This window comes from Cnephaeus nilssonii (assembly GCF_951640355.1).
Source record: "Cnephaeus nilssonii genome assembly, chromosome: 4".
Taxonomy (NCBI): Eukaryota; Metazoa; Chordata; class Mammalia; order Chiroptera; family Vespertilionidae; genus Cnephaeus; species Cnephaeus nilssonii.
Genome location: NC_137075.1, coordinates 50,864,955 through 50,883,607, shown reverse-complemented (window position 1 = coordinate 50,883,607; position 18,653 = coordinate 50,864,955). Strand labels below are relative to the sequence as shown.

The following is an 18,653-nucleotide window of genomic DNA, read 5'->3' as shown; positions in this document are numbered from 1 at the left end:
CAGGTGATTTCCACACCCTCCGGTGTTTCAGCAGCTTCCTCTTCCCGGTTCCTGAAGGAACCTGCATTCCCCTCTCCCGGCTTCCTTCCTGGCTTCCTGTGTTGCCAAGCCTCTTGCAGTTGTCATCACGTCTTCAGAAAGCAGCGAATAGGTACAGGAAGTTGCTCCAGACAGGAGATGAAACCAGCAATCAATAATAAAAAAAAACAAAAACCACAAAGACTATGTTTCTAAGAAAAATGCATCACCGGCTTCCCGCAGGAGTTATGCACCATACGTCCTAATATCCGTGGAACAATGCATCTCATTTTTAGCTCTTCTGCTCGGCTTTCCTGGCCATCTCAGCAAGAAAGGAAATGGACCTTGTAACCTGCGGCTGCCCGGCTTACCGATGATTTATGGTAAATGATGGCCTTTCCTTTTAACCCTTCCATCAGATGTGGCAACCTAGAATCCCCTCCCTCCCGCTTGCTTTCTCCCGGCTACTAGCTTAGTATATTTATGGTGCATGAGTCACCAAGCTGCCGCCTGATTGGATAAAAACCCAGCACCCCTGAGACCATCAGTCAATTACAGCTATTCTCAGCTCCATTCACAGATTTATTAGCTTGCACACACGGAGAAATTCATTCAGCAAAGTTCATTCATAAAAATTTCAACACTCCGCGTCTCATCCCGCACCTCTCAGCCTTCCGCTGCGGCCGCGCTGCCGAAAGAAGCTGTGAGAGGGGGGGATGCTCCGGGCCAGGGCGGGCCGGCCGGGCGGGGATGCGCCCAACTCGGAGGGACCACTCGTCCCTGAGATAATGCCCAGCAGCTCCGGTCACTAGTCCTCCTGGCTCGTGGCCCAGACGGAATGCAAGACGAGATCTTCCAAGAGAGGGCAGCCATTAGAATCAAGAAACTCGGGCAGAAAGCCCTTTGGCTCCTCTTCCTTTCTTCCTTTTTCTTTTTTTAATGGGCAGTCACTGGAACAAAGGGTTAACAGGCCAGTCAGTGCCCCGCCCTGCGGGAGCCGGAGGGAGCAGGTTTGAAAGTTCCTGTGCGCCGCGGGGCGGCCGGGGGCGGGGGCGGGGGCGCTCAATCTTTCTGCAACCTCCCGCACCGCCGGCGCTGCTGCGGGACCCGCCGGCCGGGGCTGCGCCGGGATCCGTTCCCCAGAGTTGGCCTTGAGCGATCCCCGCCGCCGCGAGCCGGGACCCAGCCCGGGCTTACCCGGCGAGGAATCCAGGCGAGAACCCCGGGTGCTGCCGCCCGGTCCAGGGAGGGACTGGAAGCTGGGGAGCCGGCTTCCCTCCCGGCTGTCAGCCCCGAGGGCTCGGCCGCCGAGCCGAAGAGGTGGCCGCCGTGAGCTGCGCGGGGCGCGGGGACATTGGTTTCCGCACCGGCGGTCGAGCAGACGAGGCGGCGGTCTGTGCCACAGCGCCCCGTGCCAGCCCCGCCGGGGCTATGCGGGAGCGCAGCCCGGACGGCTGGGCGGCACTCGCGCTGTCTGTAGGGCTGCTCGGGCACCCCGGGATGCTGCACAGGGCCAAGTACAGCCGCTTTCGGAACGAGTCCGTCACGTCCTTGGACGAAGGCAGTCCCGGAGGCTCCGTCGGGAACAAGGGCTCCCCGCCGCCTCCCCACCCCGCCCTGGCCCCGCACTTGCCGGCTGAAGATGCCACCTCGGCGTCCCAGGAGAGCCCCACCCCACTGTGCACCTTGATCCCGCGTATGGCCAGCGTGAAGCTGGCCAACCCAGCCACCTTGCTGAGTCTGAAAAACTTTTGCTTGGGGACCAAAGAGGTGCCCCGGCTGAAGCTCCAGGAAAGCCAGGATCCGGCTCCCAGCAGCCCGGCCTCACCCGAAAACTGTCTGAATAGGTCCGGGTCTGCACCTCCGCAGCAGCAGGACGTGGTGGGGCGCAGGGCAAGCGCCCTAACTCCCGATGCCTGCCCCCTCCCGGGCCCTGGGGAGCCCACCGCGGGGAGCAGGCAGGACCGGCACTGCCCGCAGCACCTGTTGGGGATGGGCATGAACTACTATGTGAAGGTGAGTCCATTTCCGTCCCCCGCTCTGCAGTCCTGAGGGCTCCTGGGGACTGGGGCATCTTCCCTGCTTTCTGCAAGGGGCGCCTATCACCGGGCTGAGGTCTAGGGTTGGACCAGACATTGTGCAACTGGACCCAGGGCAGGAAGGGAGCCGGGCTTACGGGCTCTGCCAATACCTGCCTTGTACTGGAGTCGGACAAGTTTGGTTCAAGGGCATGAACTAGTGCTAACTTAGGGTAGTTGCCAGGTGTGGGGGCAACTTTTGATCGGGGCAGCCGAGATAGCGTCTTCTTGTCCCCACTGGACCTAGCATTCTGGCCAAGAAGAGTCTAGAATTTCCAATCTGATTAGTGATTGAGACCCGGTAGGTTATACCGGCCATTGTACTTCAGTAGAGATTTCTGTGCTAGAGGAATACATGCTGTGTAAGGACCTTGAATTATACTTTAAATTTTAATTTAGCATTTAACAAGCACTTCTCAAAACATGGCCAAGTCTCTAGTCTTGTATGAGGAGCTGGTCTTAGGTCTTTGGTGCCCATTTTTGCATTTATTGCCTACACTGAGGCAAGTGTGACTTGTCCAGGGGCCATGTGCAAAATTAAGGTCCTTGCTGGCTTTGCACCTGCTCTTGCCCAGTCCAGATCTGGGTGAAAGAAGTAGATTTGGTCCTTGTCCTTCTGGAGCTCACATTTCAATTGAGGAGATTGACGAATGCCTGTGAAATAAAAAGAGAGATATACCTAGTAATAGATATCTCGTGTGAGAATGCTGAGGGGATTCAGAAAGATGGAAGGTTGTGATCTGGGATTCATTCACGAGACACCTTCAGGGGAAGGTGCATCTTGGGAGAGAGAACACATCTGGATTGGCAGAGGGGAGGAGACTCCTAGCAGGGCAAGAATATGAGCACAGCCTAAAGGCAGGTGTCGCTGTGGTGGCTGCGGGCCAGCATCTCAGAAGCTGGGCTCTCCTGAGAGAAGGCATGCTGGAGGGCAGTGAGGGGGCGATAGAGGAAATGGTACATAGGTGGTGCTCAAGCAAATATGAGTCAAAAAGAGGCCATTATAGATCAGAGGTAGCTTGGGGAGAAGGGAGCAGTTGACCAAAGATCTTAGATGCCGAATGAGGAGTTTTTAAACACTGACTGGCAAACAAGATCCCTTGTAGGTTTGTAGGCACACTGCGACTTCACCAAAGTGGTTTCAAAAAGATCGACCTGCGGATTTATTCGAGATGAATTGAAGCCAGGAGAAATTGGAGATTGGAAGGACAATAAGAAAGATGCTCCGAAAGTTCAGGAAAGAAGGATGAAAACATGGATGAAGGTAGAGATGAGAGAAAGGCGATGAATGTGAGAGAGACTGTGAGAAGCCTCAGCAGTTTTGGGTGATGGATCAGATCATTTTAGGTCATAATACAAATCACAGAATAGTCAACGTTTATTGAGCAGGGGGCAGATGGGTGAGTTTGTTCTTGTTGTTTATGGGAGTTGAGGGGAAGGCTGATGAAGGGGGTTGTGAGGAGTGAAAAGTAACTTCAGACTTAAGTCTCAGGATAAGAGTCGTGAAGCCAGTGACTTGGGGAGACTCACGCTGTGTTTGCCCTTGACATGTTACATTTAAAGTGATGCTACCCAAGTGGCACTTATTTGTAGGGAGGCGGTCACATAAGACTAGCACTCAGGTGAGAAGTTTCATGTGAAGGTGTAAATTTCAGAGCTAGCCCGATAATTATATTGTAAACAGGCAATTAAGAGCTCTAGGAAGACCAATAATGAACACTGAGAGGGTTACAAAAAGAGCAGGCTTGGGGCAGCCTTGGAAAATGGATAATTAAAACCTCTAAGGAAGATAAATTTGTGGGACACTCAGCTCTTGCACTCCTCCACAGTGATATGACTCATAATGGAAATAGCTTCATGTATCTACTAAAAGTTCATGGGCACAGTCTCATTTGCCAAGCTTAAGTGTCTGCTCGGTCCGAACAGGAAAATGACTGACTCTCCAAACCCATGGTCTTGGCACCTGCCTTCCCATCACCGAGACATCCTCTGCCTTCTGCTGTGCCTCTGCTCCCCTCTGTACCGCCTTCCACCACCCCACACCCAGGCACCACCTGCACCATTTTAAACGTGGAAAGAGTTGCTGTGTGCTCTCCACTGTCCCTGGGCAATGCCTCCATTGGCATTTTACATTTTTAATGAGAACACCATCTGTCTTTCCCTGGCGATGACAACTGACCCCCAGGAAAAGTGCTGACCCATGACCCGTACTATTTTGCCATTAGACAGTGATGTGAGACACCAGTTGACACCTCTCTTAGGAAGTCAAAATATACACAGAAGAGCTTACTTTAATAATTTTTATAGAATCCTAACTTTGAAAACTGGCGGGGGCTCAGAAGTTGTCAAGTTCAATGCCTCTACAGAGAAACTGAAGCCCAGATAAGTGATTTTTCAAAGGCCACACAGAAGTCAAAAGGACAGTTAGATCTAGAACCCACGTCCCTTGCGTGCCATTCTTGGCTCTTTTCACCACAGGTTTTCATTGTGGTTGAGATTCTGTTCCTCAGGATTCTTTGAGATGTGAACCAATTTTACAAAAATGAAATGGAAACCTATTCATTTACAGTGAAAAATATCAAACCAAAATTGTGACCCCTCTATAGCAATGGCTCTCAACCTTTCTAATGCCATGACCCTTTAATACAGTTCCTCAGAGCTAGCCCGATAATTATATTATAAACAGGCAATTAAGATCTCTAGGAAGACCAATAATGAACATTGAGAGGGTTACAAAAAGAGCAGGCTTGGGGCCCCCAACCATAAAATTATTTTCGTTGCTACTTCATAACTGTAATTGTGTTACTGTTAATGAATTATAATGTAAATATCTGTGTTTTCTGATGGTCTTAGGTGACCCTGCTAGCGGTTCACGACCCACAGGTTGAGAACCGCTAGCAGGGTCGCCTAAGACCATCGGAAAACACAGATATTTACATTACGATTCATAACAGTAGCAAAATTACAGTTATGAAGTAGCAACAAAAATAATTTTATGGTTGGGGGTCACTACAACATGAGGAACTGTATTAAAGGGTCGCGGCATTAGAAAGGTTGAGAACCACTGCTCTATAGGAACAGGCACATAGGAAGACTTAAACCAAAGGTTACTCAGTGATGATGGAAGCAAGGCATAGAAGTGACAGAGATGTTCTTAATGGTGAGTCTCATAGAGTCAGATTTTATAGGCAAGACGCAGCCACATATTTCACTTCCTCATCTGCATCATATGACTGCCCCCCCTCCCTGCCCAAACTTATTTGTTTATTCATTCCCTCATTTATTCAACAAATATGTATTGTGAACCAATTTATCTGACAGGGACTGTTCCAGGCCCTGGGGAGACATACGTGAATAAAAGAGACCAGGTCTGGGCCTTGGTGGAACTTACATTCTAGGGAGTAGAGATGGGCCCTGGTTGAATATTGAATAAACAAGTCAATACAATATGTCATGTGTAGTAGGTGTTAGGAGAGCAATATAGCAGGGGAAGTAAGAAGGGCAGTGGCCTGGGTGGGGATGGCAGGTATATTTTGGGGGGGCTAAAAATGGCATAGTTCATTTAGTTTCCTTGCACATTTTATCTTCACAATAGGAACTGTATTTGCCCTCTACTCTTATGTTACAGTTGACTTTGGTTAAATATCCTTTTTAAAAATGACTCTTCCTTTGGTCTCTTGATGTAGAATCAGTTATACAGCTGAAAATACTTTAGAAATCCTGAGCACCTAATTTTGAGTCACTTTCATTTAAGCTCAGGCCTTGAACACCCTGGAGGTCACTCAAGGGAGATGGCTAACAAATCATCCTTTGAGAGGTACTGGGCCAGACTCAGACAGCCAGGTCTGAGCAAAGTAGTGAGGTGAGTGAAGTCTGCTCCATGATGCCAAATGGTTTACTTTCGCCATAAGATTCAGTCTCATTTCTTTCTGAAGTCTTCCCAAGTCACTTCACACATCAACAGACATTCACCTGGAGGCCTCCCAGCTGCCCCACATGTCTGTGGTGAGTGTAGAAAACATACAACGTGACGGGTGGGCTCATCTCTAAAATGAGCGGCTTGGTCTTCATGGCCTTCACGGTGCCCCCCAGCACCAGCATTTAATGACTCTAGGCTCCTTTCTCCAGTGGGAAGTGTTTAAACTTTCCCGCCCCCAACCCCGCAAATTGCCTGTAATTTAGTTCAAAGACTACATAAAGCAAAGACAAAGAACAAACCCTGCTGTGACAGGTGAGCACAGTAGTTCTCACACTGACCCTCGGAGGGAGGCTGCCTTCTCCAAGCGAGGGCACTGAGACCCCAGAAGTCGGTTATCTGCCCTTTACAACCTAAGTAGCCGACAGGATTCAAACCCAGGTTTGTCTCCCTCCACTGCTCATCTCCTTCCAGGCGTCCTGGAAGTGTGCGAGTGGAGTAGTGTGTGGAGGACCACACTGTGCAGGGGAGCTTTATTACAGAACGGTCCTTAGAGCTTGCTGGGTCGCACTCATTTGCATGATTTCAGTCTCCTCACTTCAGCTCAGCCCAGCCCAACCCATTCCTCAGACTGTGTTAGTGTCCTAGGGCTGCTGTGACAAGTATCACAAACTGGGTGGCTTACAACAACAGATATTTATTCTCTTGCAATTCCGGAGCCTAGAACTCTGAAATCAGCAGTCCTTGGCATCCCTTGACTTGTAGATACATGACTCTAATCTCTGCCTCCTCTTCTCTCCTCTGTGTCCATGTTCAAATTTCCCTCTCTTATAAGGACACCGGACCCTGGGTTAGGGCCCATATGAATTCAGTGCGACTGCATCTTAACCTGATTACATCTGCAAAGACTCTACCTCCAAATAAGGTCACAGTCACAGTTCTTGGGGTTAAGACTTCAACCTACCTTTTTGGGTGATGTAATTCAATCATAACAGTCCCCCAGAACATTAACTGCAATGTTTTTGCCCACATAGACGTTCTTGGGTATTGGGCTCATCAGCTTTGTATGCAAATACAAATTTGTATTGAGGTATTTTCTTTACTTCCTTTGTAAATATCACAGCATATTCTTACTGTCTATCCTCCTGTGTCTAATGTTGTGTCTAAACACTGAGCTAATTGATTAGTGCTGTCTGTTGTCTAGATTAGATGTAGTCCACAGAGCTACAATGTTCTGTCTGCCCAAGTATCTTTTTCACAGGAGTGCACAGGTCTAGGTGTGACAAGATCTGGGTTAGAGTAATGGCTCTCACATTAAATAGCTGTGTGACCTTGGGTGAGTCACCTTACCTCTCTGATTTTCTCAGATTTAAAACAAGAAGTTTGAACAAAATGCTGCCTGAGATCCTGAGACTCCAGGTCTCCTTTCCCACTGGTCTTAAATATCCTTCTCTTAGGATCTCTTTTGGTTAGAAAACAGATTCAGGACAGCTTCCTGAAGGAAATAATTTTTACATCTCTTTAATAGAGAGGAGAAGAAATGCCCTTGGCACCCTCTTACTAACACTGAGCTGGCTTCGCCAGTCAAGCAGAAAGGGGTGTGTTATACTGGCACGGGCGCAGGTGGTCAATTTCAGAGAAATAGTGAGAGCGGAGTCAGGGTGTGGAACAGCATGAGTGTAGGATTATTGGGTGGGGGGGTGGGAAGGGGGGCAGAGGGCAGTCTGGTCCAGGGCAGGCCAGGGTGAATGATGGTGGCTGGGATCCTGAGAACTTGGCATTACTCACGTGGTCTAATCAGCCAGGCCAGGTTGGGGCTCGGTGTTCAACCTGAGGACTGTAGAAGCAGGAGTTAGTTAACCTTTCTCTATTTTCTATAGACAAAGTGCTAGGAGAAAAAGGCCCTGCTACACACAGTCCTGTAACTCTAACCTTGAAAGAGGGAGATTTGTAACTCCAGGAAACCCCTGAAGAGACAGTCCCACAGTTCATGCAAAATAAAGGCAGACCTGAGAGGTGTGGGTCAGGCACTCACAGTCCACTGCTAATTTCCCTCTTTTCTAAGTCATTGGTGGTTAAAAGGAGGTAGAAGGGGTGGGAGGAAATAATTCCAGTGAAAACTGACAATTTGGCCTTGAGAATATAGTATTGTGGTTTTTTTCCCTGTTTCTTTCTTGGAGTAGATGTAGGAGTCGATTCTGCTAGAGCTTAGGAAAACCCTGGCAGATTTGACCTGTTGTTCCTGTTATTCTCTCTCTTAAAAAAAAACAACACAAAAGAAAACATTTTTATTGATTTCAAAGAGGAAAGGAGAGGGAGAAAGAGATAGAAACATCAATGATGAGAGAGAATCATTGATCGGCTGCCTCCTGCAGGCCCCACACTGGGGATTGAGCCCGCATCCCAGACATGTGCCCTGACTGGGAATCGAACCGTGACCTCCTGTTTCATAGGTCGACACTCAACCACTGAGCCACGCCGGCCAGGCCTGTTATTCTCCTTAAACCCTCACACAGGGTTTGATCTGTCCAGTCCTTGACCACCCCTGGCCACTAGAATATTAACTAGAAGAAAAGAGTCTTAGAGATTACCAAGTTCAAAATCTTACTTACAGTTGAGGAAACAGAGGATCAGAGATGTGAAGTGACTTGCCCCATGCCACACAGCAACTTAGTGATGGAACCCAGACAAGAATTGTGTGCAATGCTCTATTTTCCACCCTTATCTTGCTTCACCTTCCCTCACTCCCCGAACATGCAATGCCAGGTGTGTCTGCTTGATTAAAATGCTGTGCTTGTGCTTTTTAAAAGACCAGAATGAAAACGTTTTTTTCTAATGGGAAAACTGTATTTAAAAATCAGGGTTAAGGGAAAAGAGAGCAAGGAAGGAGTGGCAAGGAGCCCAAAGTGCATTGTTTTTGCCAATTCCACCTTTTTGTTTATGGATGGTAACATGTCCTTGTTGGACCAATACTTGTACAACGTTTTATTAATCTTCCACAACCCTCTGGGCTTGTCTTCTCAATATGGCTTGTTGTCTCATTTCCATTTTCATATCACTTTAAAGCCAATATCATGGCACCATGATTATATTGAATCAACCCTGTCCCCGGTGCAGTTCCCAGTGTGACAGCCCCAGCTCGAGGACAGTGATCAGATGTTGCACATAGCTCATGACGCACGGTGACTCCTCGCCCCTTCCCACCAGCAGCAGGCATGTGAGGTAGCTGGGGTTTCCTCCCCTCTCCTAAAAGATACAAGCTTTGGAGCTCAGGGATCTGGTCATATTTGCATTGACATATTAAGATCATGGAGACCAAAGGATGCGGGCCTCAGTGCTGCCCACATAGAGCCGCTACATGCAATGGGAGGGTTTGGCAAGGGGGTATTTGGAAAAGTCGACAGGTCTCAAAGAGCTGGAATTTTGATTGAGAACATTGGTTGGGGTCAGAATAACAGAAATTTATTGATATCAGAGCAATGATGATAAATTTGCAACCATAAATTAGGTGTACAAGATGACATTAAAAAATATATATATTTTGCCAAAACCGGTTTGGCTCTGTGGATAGAGCATCGGTCTGTGGACTGAAAGGTCCCAGGTTCGATTCCGGTCAAGGGCATGTACATTGGTTGCGGGCACATCCCCGGTAGGGGGCGTGCAGGAGGCAGCTGGTCGGTTTCTCTCTCTTTGATGTTTCTAGCTTTCTATCCCTCTCTCTTCCTCTCTGTAAAAAATCAATAAAATATATTTAAAATATATATATATATATATATATATATATATATATATATATATATATATTGTTAATCCTCACCTGAGAATATTTTCCCATTGATTTTATTTTATTTTTTTATTTTAGAGAGAGTGGAAGGGAGGGAGAGAGACAGAGAGAGAGAGAGAGAGAGACATCTCTCACATCTCTCCCACATACACCCCAACAAGGGCCGGGGATCAAGCCTGCAACCGAGGTATGTCCCCTTGACCAGAATTGAACCCAGGACCCTTTGGTCCATGGGCTGATGCTCTATCCACTGAGCCAAACGGGGTAGGGTCAATAAAAATATTATGAAATCTAAGACCAAGTCACTTCCTGCTTTAATTTTGGTCATTATTCACCGCCTAACCTCTAACCAGTACCACATAGTGAGTGAATCAGGGGGCTCATTTTATGTCCCCAAATGGGAAAAAGGCCTCTGGCCTTCAGTTCATTGTTAAGAATGTTGATAGTTAGACAGGAGGCACCCCTGGGTCTAGGCTCCATTTTCACACTAGAATCGCGACCCATTCTGGGAGCCCTTTGCTGAGAATTTAGCCTGGCTACCTGCCTCTCCAGCCACTCCCCTTGGGAGGCCTGTCCACTTGCCTGGGGCCTGGCCAGGTGCAGGTTGAGGGTTCATCATGGTCAGACACCCACCAATATCAGCTAGCCATCGTCTTCCCACTTCCTGCCTCTGAAGGTACGGAGGACAGATGGCAAAGCAAGTCAATGGGAAATCCAGAAGCAGCTGGCAAACAAAAGAGGTGACAATGGTAGGAGGACACAGCAGGAAGACAAAGGAAAGAACAGCCCACTCATGGAGACAAGACAGAATTCTCAGGCCCAAAGTGTCAATAGTACTACTGAGGCCAAGAAACCCTGAGTCCATGGGACAAGTGCATAACCTGGGATGTGCATTAGGAGGAAACAATGAATAGGAGAATAGACAATTGATTAGTCTTTTGGATTCTGAAAAATCAACCTAAGCTCCTTCTAATTTTCTCAAATTTTCTTCTTTAAACCCACAGTTTCTCTAAATATTATAGTTCACTCTCTAACCCCGACCCAAACAATACTCCTCAGGCTTCCACATGGGGATCTCAAGTGATGGGAATGACCGTGGGGCTAATTAGCCATGTGCTACTAGTGCTCACTTGTAGATCAGGTATTGGCAGCAGTTTCGACCTCAGGTGCCCTCTGGGCTAAAGGTCGTTTCCAGGCTAGCTTGGTATCCTAACCATGGCATCCTACCATTGTCCAGACCTTCATTTCCATTGGAAATGCATTAAGATTTTTAACAACTAACTTATAAGTAAATTTTTAGAAGGGTTTGTTTGGGGATTGGAAATGCCCTCTAGTTAGAAGGGAAGAAGAGCTGGAAAGCAAGCAACCTGAGGAAAAAGCCCAAGGGCAATAAGGACAACCTCAGAAATTGGATTTTCCCCTCAGTGTCGTCAGCTCATAATTTCTATGAATCATTAGTTAGGAAATGGTGAAATGTATAATTCAAACTTGATTTTTTTGTTTTGTTTTACCTTTGCCAACTCTAGGGCCTTGAAAAGCATTGCCTCCTCCTTCCCCTCTCCTCAGCATGGTTCCTTTAACCCTGGACTAGGGACACAGACTGATATATTAGACTGCAAAGTTCTGTTTCATGGCGAGCTAAGCTATCCAAGGTCACAGGGCTCATCAGCGGCAGAGCAAGGACTAAGATTCAGGTCTCCTGATTCCCAGGCCAGGCTCTTTCAGTACCTTTTCTGAATAAGACATACTTCTTGCACAAGGACGTTCTAATACGAAAGGTAGGAGAGGAGAACAAAGATGTCCACATACATCTCTATTTTAGTCAATATATAATAAATGACATCAAAATGATGCAAGTAAAGCATGTGGGAGTTGAGGGAGGAAAGCAGAATCCTTCCATTTGAGATGATTAGAGAAGGTTTCATGAAGGAAGAGGCATCTTCACTGATTCTTGAGAAATTAGTAGTGTTTTCACAGGCAGAGCATTCTAGGCAAAGACACTGACAGGAGGGGAGGCATGGAGGTGGGAAAGTGGAGGATGCATTTGGGAAGTAGTGAGCAATTTGACTTGGTGGGAGAGGGCATGGGGTATATGTAGGAGGTCTGAGGGAAAATAAGATGAACTGATGCTATTACAAAGTTGTATAATGTCTGAAAAGTTGGGTTTTCCAACAGAAAACTATTAATTTTTTTTAAATAGGGGAACGACAAACTCAGAGGTGTGTTTTAGAAAGATTATATGGGCTGCAGTGCTCAGAGAGGATCCAAAAGGAGAGCGACTGGAAAATGGGAGCTCGGGTGAGAAGCTGTTTGGGAACAAAGGCAGTGGCAATAGCAATGGGGAAAGATGTGAGACCCATCAGAGGAGGAAGTGGGGAGCAGGAAGCATTTGGGGGTAAGTTCCATTTTGCATGTGTTGCATTCAAGGTGACTTCAAAGCATCCAGGTGGGAATCTCCTGGAGAACATCAAACAGGTAGGGCTGAAGAGAAATCATGTTTGCTGCTGTTATCATCAAGACACCGGGAATGAACAAGGCTAACCAAATGAGGGTATGGAGCAAGGAGGGAAGAGGCGTAGAGCGGGCCACATTTAGGTATTTCACGGAGGCAGAGGAACAAAAGGCATCAGGGACAGAGCTAGCAGCGTGAGGAGCAGGATGGAGAGAAGATGGGGAGGGAGGAGAGAGTTTCGAGGAGAAAGAGGTTGGACAAAACGATGTCAGAACTCAGGGATTATTCAAGGAAGGTGAGAACCGAGAAAGCCATGGGTTTGGTCTTTTATCTTCTTACTGCCGCTCTCCACTTAGATATTAAATTCAACTGTTGCACACCAGACATCATTGGATACTGTCACCTCCACTCCCTCCTCTTGAGTTCTCAGTGAATGGCACTTCCTAGTTGTTCAGGTCAGAAATCCGAATGTCATTCTAGACCAGCGGTCGCCAACCTTTCAGACCTCACAGACTGCTGGTTTAAGGAAATATTTGGAGCAGCGGTCGCCAACTGGCAGTCCATGGACCATTAGTGGTCCATGAGGTCCGAAAGGTTGGCGACCGCTGTTCTAGACCACTCATTCTGTCTTACCCTCACAGCCTCCAATTTTCAAGTCTTGCTAATTCCACCTTTAGACAGTTATCATACACATTCATTTTTCTTCACCCACACTGAAATTCCTAAGGTGGGGATTAGAACAGGCAGCATTTTCAAATTTATTGTTCAGCTTCTGTCTGGAACTACTGTTTTGTCAAACACACTTTGTGAAACTCTCAGTTGAAACCAGGAGATGAGTAATCATAACACATGGTAGAAAATGATATATACCTACAGCAAATAGTCAAACCCATCAGTGTAATAAACTCTAAGAGGTAGAGACAGCTTCTAGCTGGGCAATGAGAAAAGTCTTTCAGAGCAGATTATGGTCCCTAAAAAGCCTAATTGAGATGGTCCCTAAAAATGGACAGCAGTTAAACCACAGGAAATATCTATATGTATATAAAAGCCTAAGTGACTGGAATGACCAGAACAACTGGTCACTATGATGCACACTGACCACCAGGGGGCAGATGCTCAATGCAGGAGCTGTCCCCTGGTGGTCAGTGCACTCCCACAGCCAACTTCCCCCTGGCTGGCCAATCTTCCGCAGTCCCCTCCCCCCAGCCCAGGGGTCCGAGGCCCAACTCCTTCCTTTGGACCAGTGGCCAACCTCCTGTGCCCCATCTCTCCCCCCGGCTGGCAGGCCCAATCGGCCCACCACCTGCCCACTGCGAGGGAAGGAGGATGTGGTGAGGTGGGGAACCACACAGTGGTGGGGTGCCAATGATGGCGGTGTCTGTGTCCGTTCCTTCCACACCCAGCCCAGCCCTTATAAGCCTGCCCAATTGGCCCTGATCGTGGGCCAGGCTTAGGCACCCCCCCCCCCCCCCGTGCACAAATTTCATGCACCGGGCCTCTAGTATATTTATAAAAGGGCATTCCACATAGAGGAAATATGGGTTACATACAAGGGAGAGCACTGATTTTAGTTTGGTTAGAGTAGAAGCTGCTTGGGAAAAAATGGTAGATAATAAATTAAAATCTGAGCCAGATTATAGCAGACCTTAGATATCAGGCTAAGAAGTTTATTAGATGTTTGAGAAGAGGTATCAGGATTCATTTGTGTAGAGAAGGGAGTGACTGGAGGTGGGGAATCTGTTCAAAGGCTGTTACAGCAATAGTCAAGGTGACAAGTGTCTATATCAGGGTTTTCATAGAGGAAGTAAAGTTAAGAAACATTGGTAGAGATATTATGGAAGAAAAATTTGATGAAGAGGGCAAAGAGGAAGAGCAGATTCCAATCCAACCTGCCTGAGCTTTAGAGTAAAAGGCCTGGGTTGGGATGGGAAGACACACCAGTATAAGACCTGGAGGACCACAGGAGGAGAACAGTGTTGAGAAGGTACGATATTTGATTTCTGATACATTTAACTTGATGTCGCAGAGAGTCACCTAGAACAGAGGATGGTGTCCAGCAGGCTAGCAGAGTTAGGAGAGCTCAGACCTGTGCGCATTTTGTGCGCCAAGCCAGGTGATCCTTCCTAACCTGACAATTGTCCCAGCAAGGCAGGTAGATGTTAGGTGATTTTTGAGGGTAGAAGAATGGAATGTTTCTTAATACAATATAGTAGAGGCCTCTTCTCCGATAAAATTATTCCATATGTTCTTTTGACACTTAAGTTAAACCTATATAAATGTGCTTTTGTTTTGTAGAGTCGAGGCCTTTCAGTTTTGTAAATACAATGATTAATATCCCCTTTCATTGCTTTTGCATGAATTCTACCCATAGTTTCTTATCGACATTCCTTCTTTTGGTTATTTATTTATTTATTCATTTATTGTCTAAAGTTTTACATATGTCTCCTTTTTCCCCACTTGATCCCCCCCATCCCCCAGCCATTCCCAGGCAAGTCCCCACCGCCCCAGTGACTGTCCATTGGTTATGCTAATATGCATGCATACAAGTCCTTTGGCTGCTCTCTAACCCCCCTCCCCGCCATTTGTCTCTAGATCTATTCTTGTTCATCAAATTATGTTGATCATTATATCCCACATATGAGTGAGATCATGTGGTATTTATCTTTCTCCACATGGCTTATTTCGTTTAGCATAATGCTCTCCAGTTCCATCCATGCTGTTGCAAATGGTAAAAGTTCCTTCCTTTTTTTTTTCTTCATTTTTATTTGTTTTATTTTTTTATTATTAAGGTATTATATGTGTACATATCTTACCATTTCTCCCCCCACCCCACTCCCATACATGCCCTCACCCCCCAGTGTTTTGAGTCCATTGGTTATGCTTATATGCATGCATACAAGTCCTTTGGTTGATCTCTTATCTCCCCCACCTCTCCCTAACCTTCCCGCTGTAATTTGACAGTCTGTTTGATGCTTTATTGCCTCTGTATCTATCTTGTTGTTCATCAGTTTATAATATTCTTTATTATCCATAAATGAGTGAGATCATGTGGTACTTTTCTTTCATTGACTGGCTTATTTCACTTAGTATAATGTTTTCCAGTTCCATCCAGGTTGCTGCAAATGGTAAGAATTCCTTCTTTTTTATGGCAGCATAGTATTCCATTGTGTAGATGTACCACAGTTTTCTGATCCAATCATCTGCTGACGGGCACCTAGGCTGTTTCCAAATCTTAGTTATTGTAAATTGTGCTGATATGAAAATAGGGGTGCATATATACTTTCTGACTGGTGTTTCTGGTTTCTTGGGATATAGTCCTAGCAGTGGGATTACTGGGTCAAATGGGAGATCCATTTTTAACTTTTTGAGGAAACTCCATACTGTCTTCCACAGTGGTTGCACCAGTCTGCATTCCCACCAGCAGTGCACGAGGGGTCCTTTTTCTCCACATCCTTACCAGCACTTGTCGTTTGTTGATTTGTTGATGATAGCCATTCTGACAGGTCTGAGATGGTATCTCATTGTTGTTTTGATTTGCATCTCTCAGATGATTAGTGACTTTGAGCATGTTTTCATGTGTCTCTCGGCCTTCTGTATGTCCTCTTTTGAAAAGTGTCTATTTAGATCCTTTGCCCATTTTTTGTTTGGATCGTTTATCTTACTTTTGTTGAGTTGTATGAGTTCTCTGTAAATTTTTGAGATTAAACTCTTATCTGAAATATCATTGGCAAATATGTTCTCCCATGCAGTGGGCTTTCTTGTTGTTTTGTTGATGGTTTCTTTTGCTGTGCAGGAGCTTTTTATTTTGATGTAGTCCCATTTGTTTATTTTCTCCTTAGTCTCTATTGCCCTAGGAGCTGTGTCTGTAAATATATTGCTACGACATATGTCTGCTATTTTGCTGCCTATGGAGTTGTAGGATTTTTATAGTTTCCCGTCTTACATTTAAGCCCTTTAGCCATTTTGAGTTTGTTTTTGTGTATGGTGTAAGTTGGTGATCTAGTTTCATTTTTTTTTGCATGTATCTGACCAAATTTCCCAACACCATTTATTGAAGAGACTCTCTTGATTCCATTATATGTTCTTGCCTCCTTTGTCAAATATTAATTGAGCATAATGGCTTGGGTTGATTTCTGGGTTCTCTGTTCTGTTCCATTGGTCTATATGTCTGTTCTTGTGCCTGTACTAGGCAGTTTTGAGAACCGTGACTTGGTAATATAGCTTGATATCTGGTATTGTGATCCCTCCAACTTTGTTCTTCTTTCTCAGGATTGCTGTGGCTATTTGGGGTCTTTTTTTTTTATTTCAGATGAATTTTTGGAGAGTTTCTTCTAGATCTTTAAATTATGCTGTTGGTATTTTAATGGGGATTGCATTGAATCTGTAGATTGCTTTGGGTAGTATGGACATTTTAATGATGTTGATTCTACCAATCCATGAACATGGTATGTTCCTCCATTTGTTTATGTCTTTTAGTTTTTTAAAGTGAGATCTTGGAGACATCCTCAAAACAACCCGAGTGCAGAATCAGTTTTATTTTAAAAATCTTTTTAGAGTCGTCTTATCCACACCTAACATTATTTTTTAAAGCACCTTGCCTTCATAAAGTCTTTCCAAAGTTTTTGACTTAATTTTTATGGAAATGACTACCTTTAAGAAATCCACACTCATATTTTATCAGTTTGTTTAATATCTACTTAAATCATGTGATTTCATTGGCCATTACAATTGCCATATTTGTGTGGCACCAATACAATGGAATTCCTGGTACGTCCACAATTCAAATGGTGGCAGCAGAAGGTGTGGACGTTCTAGCTGCCTGGTGGCCGAAGCAAATTGGTTAAATGGAAATCCATTCACAGTTTTTTGTACTATTGGGTAGTAACAGTTCAGCAACTTGGTTTTGAAGACATGTTTCACAATACATTTCTGATTTTTGGCATCACATATAAAAGCTTTGCTGCATAGTTGTAATCAATGAGTATGTTTTACATTCTACCTATTTTCCCCTACTAAACTTGACAACAGCATCTTGCCCTTGAAGAGCAGACACTATTTAATGAATACTCTTGTTCTTAGTCTCCAAACAGTTTCTGTTCGGAGAAAGTGCTATATAGAGTGTCCCAAGGCAAACTAGAAAATAAAAAACACAGCTTGGAATACAGCAGGTATCCCAACTGCCCTGCAGAATCCTGTCCAAGACCCTGTTTACAGAAGATGAAACTGAATCAGCAACTAGAGAGGTTTAAATTTAGAAACTCATCTATGACTCTAAGCCTTTCCCTTTGCAAAGGAAACCCAAAGCCAACATAGTTCTACCAGCTTCAGACTAAGTGAAGACCCTTTGTTGTTTTTTTAACAACAGTCTGCATTTTATAGGGTGCCATTTGTATCTTCACAACATTTTGTAAACATTAAACGAATAGAATAAGTTTGTTACAAGAGTAGATGTAATTTGTTATCAGTCGCTTTTATTTGTCATTTGGAAAAAATGCATATCTTTCTCAGATGGGATAACATTAACAATTGGAAATATGCTCTAGCCAAAACCGATTTTTACATATCCGTCTGCCAGAAACCAAGGTACTTTACTCAACAAAATGTATCCTCTCTCCCGCCCACTGACCTGCATGGCTCTGCTGGAGAGAACACAGGCGGGTGCTTCGGCCAAGAATGGGACCTGTGGGTGGGATGGAGGAGAATGCTGACCAGAAGCACATCTGTTTCCATTCTGGTTTTCTTTTGGTTTCTGAAATGATGTTAAAGATACTAATTCTGGCTTGATGAAGAGATACTTGGAAAGAGTGTTTGATTTGAAAAGAAAACATTTTACGCGTACTGAACTTTTGAAATAAACACCTAAAACTTTTCAGAGTAGCTTTAACTGCACCCCACCCCCACTCCCCAACATATACATCATGGGTAGACAGCCCATGGGAGCTAATACCTGTCTGCATAATGCTGGATTCTCAGGACCTAAGTTATCTCACGTATCTCTTCGCAATCCCTTCAAATACAGAGGTAAGTTTTAAAAAATATGTTGACCTATCAGGAGTAGCTGTGAGCTGTTCACTTAGAAACAAAGAAACCCTCATTCATCACCAGATCTTCAATTCTTTATCTCATATGACAAGCAGTAATAAGTTGCAAAGTTCTGTGAATAGAAAGACTAAGACTGCAAGCACTCTATCGCTGCACCTAATTCAGTGACAGGGCTTTGAGGAGGGAATGTTCAGAAAGTATTGTGCAGAGAGCAAAGATGATCATTGAGGAGGGAGAGCGCCAGGCAGCAAGCACCAACGGGAAACCAAGGAGAGATTCTGGGGAGGAAAGAAGGAGAGGGGGTGGAGGGGGGAGGAAGAGGAAGGATGGGTAGGATGTGGGCATTGCTGCGGGAGGCCCTTG

General features: G+C 45.5%; 1 protein-coding gene across 2 annotated transcripts in view; it reads left to right on the top strand.

Annotated features, from left to right (window-relative positions):
* Nucleotides 1–469: 469 nt before the first annotated feature.
* Nucleotides 470–18,653, top strand: part of SHC4 (SHC adaptor protein 4) — a 117,412-nt gene continuing 99,228 nt past the window's right edge. For both annotated transcript variants that reach the window (XM_079769816.1, XM_079769815.1), the window contains exon 1: nucleotides 470–2,034. In XM_079769816.1, the coding sequence (XP_079625942.1) occupies nucleotides 1,450–2,034 (585 nt within the window). In that variant the 5' untranslated portion in view covers nucleotides 470–1,449. The remainder of the gene's footprint in view (nucleotides 2,035–18,653) is intronic.